Here is a 12,280-nt window from a genome sequence, read left to right as displayed (position 1 = left end):
GAAACAACGACAGCCCCATTGCTCATAGCATGACCGCTTTTTCGTGCCGGCTAAGGTGATCGCAACGTGCTTTATCCAGTCAACATGGCTTCAGACGAACCCAAAGCAAAGAAACCCAAACTCTCAGAGGAGGAGAAGCCCGAGCCTCCGCCCAAAGAGAATGCCGTCAAAATAAGGTGACCGAAGACTAAAAAAATATCCCTAATAACAGCGAGGAGACACGACCCTCCTCCCACGCTTCCAAGTTAAATGCTAATATATGTGCTATCAAACCTTAAAAGGTTGACACTGTTAGCCTGTGTGTGTGTGAGAGAGAGAGAGAGAGACACACACGTGCACAAAATCGCGAGTTTAGGCATTGATTTTGGATGTTTTCGAGACCTCTGAAGCAGTTCAATGTTGGCGAGGTCGTAGCGTAAAGCAGCGGGTGCAAAGTCCTTTGATATTTTTGCTTTTTGATAAGCAGGGCTTTAGCTAACTGTTGGCTCATAAAGCCTGCTGGGTTTAGGCACCTCTGCGGTGAAGCAAGCCCATCTAGCTGTAGCAGGTTTTAGGTTGTGGTCGAGCATGAGCACCACCAGAAAGCAATGTTGGGACTTGGTGTGGGACTCTGCACAGCTGCAGAGAAAGCTTACAAGAACCATCCCTTACCAGCTCCCAAAACACTCAATTGCGAAACAAGTCACATGGCGGTCATTGCAATGCTGTAGTGCTTCCACCATCACCACCCCCTCTGAAGAAATCTGATGGCTGCTGCTGATTACTACATTCACCTCATCTGCGGCACTCCAGCAGCCCAATCAGCAGCACGCTTCTCACGGTGTAATTTGGCTTCAAATGAGTGAGTGAACTGAGCCTAGAGTCAGCAAGACAAGCCAATCACCACAGAGACACACACAGCCGTGGCCCTTGCCTCCAATCGGCCAGCTCCGAGTAGGAGGAGCTGTGTTTGCAGGGGTAAATCGATCTTCCTGCACACTGAGGTGAAATTGTCAAGTTTTTTTAATGCTCTAGCTCCCTCTTCAACCGGTTTTAGGTCGCCCAACAGGTTTATCTGTGTGCACACAAAGAGGAACAATATGTCTGCTGCAAGGTAAGAGCAAGCTTACGTTAGGGGAGCTGATCTAAAGGCAGGCATGGTTTAGTGTAATTGTCTGCACATGCCTAGTAATCATCTGACTACACATTGGAAATTATATATGTGCTGTAGGAGACAGTAGATACGATGCAGCAAATATCGACTGGACGGTTTTCCGAGACAGAAACCCATCTGTGTAGCGTAAGTCACCGTCAGGTCTTGGCGTCTCCCTGCTCTTTGCTTTTTTGAAAAAGCTGTTCTTTCGTATTAACTGTAAATCTTTGCCTTGGGCGAGAGTAGACAGAGAACCTTTATGGGCAAGTATGGTTCCACGTGTTCATGTGGCATCTCTGAAGAGCTGTGTTCAAAGACTTGCTCCATCTGGGGGAGGGGGGGTTCCCAAAAGCATTGACAAAGAAAAAAATTGTTCATATGAAGGGCACCTGTGAAAATGACACCAAGACTGAGATCTAAGGGCACGTGGTGGCAGCATGTGGATTATAATGCACGCACAGTTCCGTTTTTGCTTACAGGTGAAACAACTGTGGACTAACTCGCTGGCTGGATTTGGCAACCGATGTGCCCAACATGTTGACACAGAGTAGCGGTTCCTGTGGTGCTCTGAAATTCTGTTATTTGTTTTGGTTTTTTGTCAGCATGTTTAGTTGTGATATTCAAGCTCTACTTTCGGTTGCTTGACCCAGAAAAAGAACAGACTACACAAGCAGCAGAAGCACACGCACACTGAGTGTACTGCTGTCCTGATGTTGCCACGTTGTGACGCCATAACAAAGTTACATGCATGACTGACTGGGTTTTGTAGTGCCTTCTGATGAGTCATGCATGTTTCCTATTTATGTCTCTTTGATTCGTGCTGTGCCTTAAGTCACATAATTAAAGTCAGGTGGAAACAGATCTTTTTTTGAATAGAAATAAAATGGCACGCTAACTGGAGTGAGCAATCATAAATTTTTTAGTGCAATTTGGCTTTCTGCATGTTTCTGAAATGCCTGAGCGTTTGACAGATTGCTCAACCAGAGCAAAGGAGTAATGGATTTCCACTCCAGCTCAACTGTTAAGAGCACCTTATTAAAGTGAAGACAAATCGACGGGACTGAAACGAGTTAATGTACAGATGACTCGTGAACGCTGTCGTATTAAAATTAAGAGATGTAGCTCAAATCTGTTTGTCTTTATGTTTCAGCACTAATTCACTCTTTGGGATGGGAAACCCCTTGCTGGACATTTGTGCCGTTGTGGACAAAGATTTCTTAGACAAGTAAGTATGAGAATTAGAATCATGAGTGCTTGTAATCCTGCCCTTTGATTGGTCCAGTAATGAGTGGTAATAAAATAGTGCATATATATGTAAACACATACTTGGTAGAAGGTGTTTACTTCCAAAATAATGCTGCTTATTTTAACCCCGATGTTATAAAGGAGAAAGAGTAACGAACTGTGATTTTATTTTTTTAATTTTTGCAAGTCACATAAGATCAATTGAAAGGGAGACATTTGGTATCAGCGAGGTCACATCAGTGACAGGCTGGAGGAGAAATAGATTCCCTGATGTAATTTGATCAGGAGCAAGATGAGGACGATAAAGGGAAGCAGAGCACAGGAAGCGGCAGAGCTGTCTAATAATCAGCGTCAGCAGAGCTGTACGTTCAGCAGATGCATTGCTTTAATGTATCCTGAAAAGAAACCGCACCCTGTTTGATCATCACGTGTATTTACATCACCAAAAACTCAGGACTTCAAAGATCCTGTAGAAGTTGTGATTATTACCTATGCTGTAGAAATCCAGGGATTGTATTGACATGACACATTTAAATATTCTCTGTAGTAGTGGGAGCCATCAGCTGAGATCTGCTCAGAGTAGCCATGTTCTCTGTGAGTTGACCAAGACAGACGGGACAAAGGGCAGCTCAGCGTCCACTCATTAACCCCTTGCATAAACTCCTGGATTAGAGCTAAACCAGCCGACTGTAGCTCTAATTCAGTCCCACTTACAAAAAAGCACAACTACAACTGCACTTTAATCCCCAGCCTACCGTTGTGTGACCTCCCGTTAAGGAAACCATACCTTATTTAGCTTTAGTTGGGCTGAGATTATTTGAGCAAGAGGAAAACGAATCACACTTTCACAGGAAAAATGTGTGAACAGCACATTTGGAAGCTTTCCTACTGCACTTAAAATCCCGGCTCACATAAATGGCGTCCACATGCTTGTTATTTCTGTTTTATTTGAAAGTAATTCTTCTTTTTTTTTTTTCTTCTTCTTCTTCTTTTTTTCTTCTCTGATTATTTGCAGGTACTCTCTGAAACCCAACGATCAGATCCTGGCTGAAGCCAAGCACAAAGAACTGTTAGTATCTCCTCTGTTGCAACATTCACTGTAGATTATGTAGGTTTTTGTAGAGCTCTTCCCATGTGGGTTTACCTAATCTTCAAACATGGCTTGTGTTCTGAATTCATACTGAGTTTGCACCCCTCTGCTCTGGAGCGGGCCAGTCAAAACAAGCGCACACTAGAAAGTGCCACGATTGACCTCTGTGCCTTCACATACAGCCAGTGGTAGAGCAGCAGATTCAGCGCAGTGAGACCATCTCATCCAATAGCAGACTGGGACACTTTTCCTCCCAGTCCCTCTGAGACAAGGGCCAGAAAGCAAACATTTAACATTAGGAGATAAGAAAGTCATATGTGGCCTTGTGTGATTATACTGATGTTTTCCTACTCTTCACAGTTCAGTCTATATATGACAACAGGTTGTGCTTTAGTAATGGCAGGCACTTGCATGCACAACTCATTTTTTGAGGACGAATGTTATTTGATATCAACACATATTTAAATGACACTTTTTTTGTATCAGTTTGTGATTGATATTGATCTGTGATGTGAACTAAGGGAATCATTGATCACTTACAAGAAGGTGCAAGTCCACACGTTTAATCTGCTAGTCTTGCTTCTTCTTAAGCCTCTCAGGCTGTGCTCGATTTAGTCCTCAGAAGCGTAACATGCAGGGGATTTCCCCCCCCGGTGAAGACGCCTCAGGGAACTGTTAGAGGGAGATAATTCCTACAATGGACAGTCACCCTTGCTCCATTTTTCTTCCCATCACCCTTTCTCCAACCTCTGGCTCAGTCTCAGGACCTTTAGCAACAGTGGGCCTGTTGTAGTTTCTGAGGAGAAGCAATAATGTCCAAAAGTCTTGAGCTGCCCCTCATTTCTTTCCATTTTGCTTCCAAAGAGCCACGTTTTCTTGTAATTGTTTTAAAGTGGTCTTGAGCAATAATTCTTCAGGCTTTCTGAAGGTCTGTTAAGGCCGTCCTTACATCGATTTTTAATTAAGTCCTTGTACTCTATCTTTAAACCAATGTTTTTTTTTCTTTGTTTGTTTTATTGTTGTTTAAATCACTTAACACTGACCTATGAATTATTTAAGGACAAAAAGGGCACCTAACTAAAGGAATGAATCAGAACCAAGGATTGTGCGTATACATAATAAAGAACTTAGCAAAGAGTCTTTTTTTTTTTTTTTAATTATGTCCTTGGGTACTTTGTTACCAGCAGGCTACTGCAGACAAACATAATTTGTTCCCAGACATAAAATTGTATTTTTGCATCAACAAGATGAGTTATTAGCCAAACACCTGGCATAGGTTAGCATGCTGTACAGTGTGACCTTGAGGAAACTGGACAAAAGAAGAAGCAGCAGAGTTCTTAGACCAATATCTGAAACTAATGTTGTTGTCTCCAGGACTCTTGAAGAGACTGCAAAGAATGCTCTGTGCAGTGACATCTACATGGAGATTGCCTTAAAAATATCACTTATCAGTGCACTGTTAGACCACTTAGATCAATAGGAAGTGGGTTTCTGGTGGCCCAGGGAGGAATCAAAACAAGGAAAGTCAGCTCTGTTTCCACTGATAGTCTTTTTAAAAAAAAGAAAAAAAAGTAAATGGCCTGTATTTATATAGCGCTTTACTAGTCCCTAAGGACCCCAAAGTGCTTTACATATCCAGTCATCCACCCATTCACACACACATTCACACACTGGTGATGGCAAGCTACATTGTAGCCACAGCCACCCTGGGGCGCACTGACAGAGGCGAGGCTGCCGGACACTGGCGCCACCGGGCCCTCTGACCACCACCAGTAGGCAACGGGTGAAGTGTCTTGCCCAAGGACACAACGACGAGACTGTCCAAGCCGGGGCTCGAACCGGCAACCTTCCGATTACAAGGCGAACTCCCAACTCTTGAGCCACGATCAGACATATCTTCATTTAATTGTGCTTTGGGTCATTTGAAAAACCAGGATTAGTTTGCACGCTGTGTTCCCAATCTTTATACTGAACTAAGCTTTACTACCATTAGATTTCATGTTATTTTCTTCAGCAAATAACTATATAAAGTATATTTGATAAGGCGGGCAGCACGGTGGCACGGTGGTTAGCACTGTTGCCTGCACAGCAAGAAGGTCCTGAGTTCAATTCCACCATCAGGCCAGGGTCTTTCTGTGTGGAGTTTGCATGTTCTCCCCGTGTTTGCGTGGGTTCTCTCCGGGTACTCCGGCTTCCTCCCACCGTCCAAAGACATGCAGCTTGTGGGGATAGGTTAATTGGATAATCCAAATTGCCACTAGGTGTGAATGGTTGTTAGTCCTGCGACAGACTGGCGACCTGTCCAGGGTGTACCCCGCCTTTCGCCCCATGACAGCTGGGATAGGCTCCAGCGCCCCCGCGACCCTGAAAAGGATAAGCGGCCATTTATTTGCTTCAGCAGTGAGCAGTGCCAAAAATAACAAACAAAACTCCCTAATGGTCCCTATGCTTTCCTACACAAAAAAAGAAAACCAAACAAAAGACAATTCACTTACCTAACTTTCTACATGAAAAACAGGAGAAAACTTAATCAACAAAAATGGCTTCTCACACCTACTAGGCTGCTGCAGTGAACAATATATACACAAGGTGAACAAAATACTCAATTACTACTTTACAAATCTATTTACAGTTATTTACAAAACTAAGACACACACGAATCAAAAGCTCATGCTATTTGTTGGGTGGTGGAGGCTAGTAGAGAGGGGGCCAGGTGGCTGTCATCTGGTAGTTAAATACTGGAGGTGATTATCCAATTATCCAATCCAAGGACAGGAAGAGACTCCACCCAACTACTCAGAAGGCACGCCCAGGTGTCCACCTCCTAAAAGAGAAAGGGGGGAAAAAAACCCACAGCCATCCTCTGGTGGGAGGAGTCGCGTATAAAACAAAACACTGACAACATTGGATTGTAACGCACGGTTTGACCAGTCATCATTATTAATCCTTTGCTCTAGATTTCAAACTTCTGATTAGTGATTGGCCCTATCTAGTTTGACACACTTTCCTTTTGGAAATGTCAGTCACACCTTTGTTTCTTTCTGTAGGTTCGAGGAGCTGGTGAAGAAGTTCAAGGTTGAATACTACGCTGGAGGAGCCACACAGAACTCCATAAAGATCGCTCAGGTGAGATTCATTTGAAGTGTAAATGTTGCCCTCTGTGCGCAGGATGGACTGGCTGATATTGATGCGAGGTTTTGTTACTGTCTACAGTGGATGATCCAAGAACCTCATAAGGTGGGCACGTTCTTTGGCTGCATTGGCAAAGACAAGTTTGGAGAGATCCTGAAGCAGAAGGCTGAGGAGGTGCACGTCGACGCCCACTACTACGAGCAGGACGAGGAGCCCACGGGGACATGTGCTGCTTGCATCACCGCAGATAACAGGTGGGTAATTGAATGTTAACAGCATGCAAACTCAGTGTGATCTAACCTGTTTATAAACCTGTGTTTCACTACTTTTCCGCTCTCAGGTCTTTGGTGGCTAACCTAGCTGCTGCTAACTGTTATAAGAAGGATAAACATCTAGACCTAGAGGAGAACTGGAAGCTGGTGGAAAAAGCTAAAGTCTACTACATTGCTGTAAGTATTACATCACTGTATGCTAATTTGTGCCACTTTAATGAAGCTTTAAGGTGGGCATGGAGTCATATCACAAGCCTCTGTTTTGTTTTGTTTTTTGTCCAGTGGTTTGTAATTTAAGACTGTTCCACCCAATTACTTTGAGGTTGTGGTCACATGGGCCTGGAGATGGTTGGTGACCACCTGGCAACCTCGAGTCAAGTTGTCTGTAACTCACTAACTACTCACTGGGCTGTAGTAAAACTTAGAAAAAGTCCAACATCCCTTTCCAACTTCCTTTTAGAAAGTGTTGGCTGCAGCGCTGAGGCTCAGCTTTTACTTTGAAGGCGAACGGTGTCCATTTCCGGATCTGTCGCATTTTCACAGATTCACTATAGGGCGGCGAGCATTTGGAGACGAGACAAGCGACCAGAGCAATCTCAGTGAAGCAGCATAAATTCCTTGCAACCAATTTCATCATGCAACTGCCTTCAGCCTGTAGCAACCATTGGGCTACCACTCAGGAATGCTTTTTTCCCCCCTAGCGACCTTTGGTGTGTGGGGAGGTCACTGACCGGCCTCTAAGCCTGTGTGAGTCTGGCCTAACTTAGGGCGGCGTTCACTTATTTGGCCTGCTCTGTGCTCTTGCATAATCACTTATGTTTTACCCTGGTACTGATCTGCATCTCTCTCAGTATCCAGCCTTCACCCGTGTTGTTTTTTATGGTTCTTGGATCTTCCTGTGTTGTTGGTATTCATTATGTGAATCTCGTGCTCTGCGTGGATGATGGTTGTGAGATGGTTAATATCATGCGTGCTCAGATTGTTTGGCAGCGTGAGTCAAGACGAAAGCAGCACCACAAACACGTGCTTGGATTAATCTGTGATAACTCAGTGGTTTAACTGTGACAATGACTGTCCTGCCTGACGTTCTGTGCTCTCACTCACCTTTGTGCCCTCAATGTGGGGCTTTTGTTTTGTTGAAGACTTTAGTGTATGTGACTCATTAGACCCATCAGATATAAAAAGCAGATTAGTCCTGACCCAGTGTCGTTCCTTCCTTCCAGGGTTTCTTCCTGACTGTCTCCTTGGAGTCCATCCTGAAAGTAGCGAAGCATGCTTCCGAAAATAACAAGCTCTTTTGCATGAACCTCTCTGCGCCCTTCATCTGCCAGTTCTTTAAGGATAACCTCATGCAGGTTATGCCCTACGTTGATGTGCTGTTTGGCAATGAGACAGTAAGCCACAGTTCTCACAGTGAAATCTCCACACTAACGTTGATGATTTGCACATATTTCAGATTAACTCAATGTGATCTTTGTTGCTGTTGTTTTCTCAGGAGGCAGCTGCTTTTGCTAAAGAGCAAGACTTTGATGTGAGTAGACTGTTAGACTTTATCATTTACACAAGAAAAAGGCTGGATTTTCTGTGTATTTGTGTATCATCTGCTTTGTGTGTCGATGTGTATTTTGTCTACAGACAAAGGACATTAAGGAAATTGCCAGGAAAGCCCAGGCTCTACCGAAAGACAACAAAAAGAGGCAGAGGGTTGTAGTTATTACTCAGGGGAAGGATGAAACGGTTATGGCTCAAAGTAATATTTCCTTCTTTTTTTTCCCCCCATTTCCTGGCATCTGTTTCACTCTGTCTCTTGTCCTTGTGTGGAAGTGAACTGTTTTTCTCCTCGTCTTTCCAGGTGACAAGATTGAAACCTTCCCTGTAGTGAAAACTGACCCCAAATACATTGTTGACACAAACGGTGCAGGCGATGCCTTCGTAGGAGGTAAGAGGCCCCGGTGTTGCTATTTTTTTGTGTGCCTCGGTTGATTTGCTTCAGTCTTGAGTCTTCTGTTGATTTTTATTGTGGAAGCCTCTTTTTTTTTTTTTTTTTTTTTTTTTTTTGCAACACAGGTTTCCTGTCTGAGCTTGTCCAGGAGAAACCTCTGGATCAGTGTGTGAAGGCGGCACACTACGCTGCCAACGTCATCATCCAGCGAGCAGGCTGCAGCTTCCCAGAAAAACCAGACTTCAAGTGAGGATTCGTCAGGAAAGCCTTTCCTTCAGCGTGAAACCTCATACCCACTCTGCTTCCACAACCCCAACATATAAGTTCCACTATTTTCTACAAGTGCAACCCTCAACTGTGTTTTACTTCAAGTTTTTTCTTTTCTTTTAATTTATCCACACATCATTTCTTATCAGTTCTTAGTTCATGTGCCCATCTTCCATGCTAAGAACCAAGGGAACTTTTAATGCGTTTAAATAAATTACCATAAAGGAATCATGGAAACACCAGGAAATGTGGTAATTGTCCTTTACAAAAAGGGCTCTAACTATAAAATCCTGCTCTCACGGACATTTGTTTTCTACAGTTTCGAACTGTACTTCAGCTCTGACATTTCTTGCATGTGGATGCACTGACACCCATCAGACTCTCGTGGAAAAACCATGTCAACATCGTGTGAGTCTGTTTTATGTTTTTTGTGTGTTATTTTGTCCCCTTGGAGACAAGAGTCCAAGCACAAACAGCTACAGCAACAGGAGGATGCATTTACACACACACAGGACTAAATAATAAAACCCTGATGAGGTTTTGAATGCGGCTCAGAAATGTGCTGCAGTGATTTATTTGATTATGTTATGATTTAGCATTCACAAAATGCCATTTGTGAATCAAATGGCATTTTAAGTGTACATTTTTTTTTTAAATGTATCAAGGCCTCTGCCTATTAAGTTGTGTGAAAGCTGCAAAATGTTGATTATGTCAGTGCTATTCAAACGTTACCGGCATCAAATAATGAGTGCCTTTCTTTCTCCCTAGCAATTTGCAGGCTTGATGGGCAGAGGCCTGGGGATGTTATATGAGCCTGCAGGGAAACTTGTAAGCTTGTGAGAGTATTGATGTATAAGCATGACCTCCCTTCTATATATAATGCGTTTCTGGGAATCCATCATTATATTTGGGGGTTCTCTGCCAGAAGAATACAGTGGGCATTAAAGCAGACTTTTTCTCTCAGTTGATTTATTTATTTTTTCAATTGACTTAACATTCTCCTGCATTGTCATGGCAAACCCTCGGGGCAATTCTGTTAAATCATTTTTTTAAAAATAACTATTTTTTCCCTTTTTTTTTTTTTTAAATCAAATCTGTTTTCTCGAGTAATAAATAAAGATTCATAAGAAATTGGAGGAAAATCGTATCTGGGGCCAAGTGTTATAAACCGTCTGTATTAATGTCTGTGCTGTGATTCATACACTGGTGAGATAAACGCTGAATACTTGAATATAACTTTATTCAAAGTTTATGTAAAAGGTAAGAAATATGTGTAGGACTAAATACTGTAAGAGGTGTTGTCAAATCTGTATCTGGTTGGACTGAATCATTGGTCACTGTCCCTAAATTTCATGGCTTCCTTCACATGTTCAGATACACCAAAAAAGCCTTATAACCTGTTTGTTCCTACTGTCAACAATTTTCAGTTTGCCCATCATTGTGGTAAATTTTGAAATGAAAAAATAAACAGATTTTATCATAATGTTTTTCTGTGTCTCATATTTTTTATATAATGTGAAGTGCACCTCATATTTCAGAGGTTTCTCTCATGGCTCGTTATGGCCTCCTTTCTTTATGTAGAAGAGTTTGGATAATACCTAAAACAAAGGGTTTTTCTTCTCTTCAGTTACTGTAACTAACACTTTGTTTTTGTGGTCAAAAGGTTTTGAGCCACTCCCTGAGATCTTGTAATACATTTGCAGTACTCACTAACTTTCTGCAGATGGCAACAAAATTCTGTCTGCAGGAATCGTTCTGCAGGGCTCTGGCAGTGTGTTTGGCATCAATATACTAAAAAATGAAGCAGTTGGTTCATAATTTCTTCATTTCTTTAAAGATTGCAGCAGATTCAAATAAAAAAATGTGTCTTTTTGTAACAAACCACTAGTAACAAAGTGCCTAAAGACAAATTCAGATGGATTCTTTGCTATGTTGCCTGTTTTGTATACACACAACACTGGCTCATCATGTGAAACATAGCATTAGATGGTCAGTTACAAGGACTAGGCTGAAAATGACAGGACAAATGAAAAAGCAACAAATGTCCAAAGAAAAACTTTAAAAGAACCTCAGGAAGCCTGGAGAACTATTCTTTAAGACCACTTTAATCTTATGAAAAGGACATCTTTTCTACATGAAAACAGAGTTATGGACTGAATCAGAGTGAGTAACTTAATGAGACTCATACTCGGTTACTGAAAACATGACTTTAATTATTAAAAGAAAAAAATAATATCCATGAAAACATGACATTAAGTTAAAATACATTTTTAAGTTCCTTTCTTAGTATTTACTGTTGGTCCTGTGTTTCTTTCTTTTGTCTCAGCCTTTCCTCCTGCAGTGAAATGTCCAGGGCTCTGAGCTGTTTTAAGAAGCCGTGATTGGGCAGGATACAGCGGCGCTGTCGCACATGCTCAATTGCGTCCACTACAGTTAAATTGTGTTTCATCATCAGGTATGCCAGGACCAGTGTCGCTGACCTGCTCCGGCCCATCACACAGTGCACCAGGACCTTGTCTAGAAAAAATGAAGATATATGGATTTATTAGAAACAAACAAACTTATCCTCCAGATAATGAACTCAAAGGTTTCCTCAGAGTCCCGGAAGACTAACTCTGTGGGCGAGCGAGGGCCTCGTGGATGAAATTTGCTGCAGGCCTGAAGTACAGGGACATGTTGAAAGTGGGTTTGTCATCAGCCTCTACACCATAATACTGGATTTCCATGTCTCTGTAGTACTGAGCACCAGTCAGCACATTATTCCACTTTCCCTCTGCTGCATTCAGGATATGTGTAATCCCCAGATCCTTCAGACCAGGCCGCTCCAGAGCAGTTTTCCTGTGTTTATGCAAACACAGACTCAGTATGAAGCTGTCATCATGAACTTTTGACACAATTGACTGAATAGTTGTATAAGGGCTGATAAGTACAATGACATCTGCAGTACTCAGGTTTACGCACTCATCCCCGATGTAGACATCTGGCCAGACCTCGTTGAAGTGTGTGTAATGAGCTGTGGTGCCGGTCCAGAACAGCTGCTCAAGGTCTAATGTTCCTGGAGTGATGTAAGCGCTGTCTGGGTCCACCTGAACAGCTGCATATGGGTTTCTACTTCTGGACTTCACCATGCAAGAGGACATTGTTTTCCTGTGCTGTCCACAACACACACACACACACACACACACACACACACACACACA

The 12,280-nt window shown here is 42.6% G+C and overlaps 2 protein-coding genes across 5 annotated transcripts in view; one reads left to right on the top strand and one right to left on the bottom strand.

The window, feature by feature from the left end:
* Nucleotides 1-36: 36 nt before the first annotated feature.
* adka (adenosine kinase a) lies at nucleotides 37-10,563 on the top strand. Of its 3 annotated transcripts, none has more exons than XM_005950137.3 (11): nucleotides 37-176; nucleotides 2,283-2,357; nucleotides 3,393-3,446; nucleotides 6,515-6,593; nucleotides 6,681-6,853; nucleotides 6,940-7,048; nucleotides 8,095-8,265; nucleotides 8,367-8,402; nucleotides 8,507-8,621; nucleotides 8,724-8,810; nucleotides 8,939-10,563. In XM_005950137.3, the coding sequence occupies exons 1-11, from the start codon at nucleotides 85-87 to the stop codon at nucleotides 9,061-9,063; spliced, it is 1,116 nt and encodes a 371-aa protein (XP_005950199.1). In that variant the 5' UTR covers nucleotides 37-84; the 3' UTR covers nucleotides 9,064-10,563. The 3 variants fall into 3 exon arrangements, with proteins under 3 accessions (XP_005950199.1, XP_005950201.1, XP_005950202.1); XM_005950139.3 differs by lacking the exon at nucleotides 37-176 and adding an exon at nucleotides 918-1,093; XM_005950140.3 differs by lacking the exon at nucleotides 37-176 and adding an exon at nucleotides 1,108-1,279.
* A 604-nt stretch (nucleotides 10,564-11,167) lies between these two features.
* dusp29 (dual specificity phosphatase 29) overlaps nucleotides 11,168-12,280 on the bottom strand; it is a 2,575-nt gene continuing 1,462 nt past the window's right edge. Inside the window, exons 2-4 of one of the 2 annotated variants that reach the window (XM_042215427.1) lie at nucleotides 12,042-12,227; nucleotides 11,695-11,918; nucleotides 11,168-11,597 (exon numbers count right to left, since the gene is read on the bottom strand). In XM_042215427.1, the coding sequence (XP_042071361.1) occupies nucleotides 11,371-11,597; nucleotides 11,695-11,918; nucleotides 12,042-12,220 (630 nt within the window). In that variant the 5' untranslated portion in view covers nucleotides 12,221-12,227 and the 3' untranslated portion in view covers nucleotides 11,168-11,370. Of the gene's footprint in view, nucleotides 11,598-11,694; nucleotides 11,919-12,041; nucleotides 12,233-12,280 lie in introns of both variants that reach the window. The other variant, XM_005950134.2, reaches the window with a different exon arrangement.

This window comes from Haplochromis burtoni, unplaced genomic scaffold (genome assembly GCF_018398535.1).
Source record: "Haplochromis burtoni strain Fernald_Lab_line unplaced genomic scaffold, NCSU_Asbu1 Contig_719, whole genome shotgun sequence".
Classification (NCBI taxonomy): Eukaryota; Metazoa; Chordata; class Actinopteri; order Cichliformes; family Cichlidae; genus Haplochromis; species Haplochromis burtoni.
This window is presented reverse-complemented; position numbering and strand designations above follow the sequence as displayed.

Excerpts from the sequence above, each read along its gene's own strand:
- adka (XM_005950137.3), top strand. The coding sequence starts at position 85 with ATGGCTTCAGACGAACCCAAAGCAAAGAAACCCAAACTCTCAGAGGAG. Across the intron at positions 6,594-6,680 it reads ACTCCATAAAGATCGCTCAG|TGGATGATCCAAGAACCTCA; the intron begins GTGAGATTCATT and ends TACTGTCTACAG. Across the intron at positions 8,266-8,366 it reads TGCTGTTTGGCAATGAGACA|GAGGCAGCTGCTTTTGCTAA; the intron begins GTAAGCCACAGT and ends TTGTTTTCTCAG.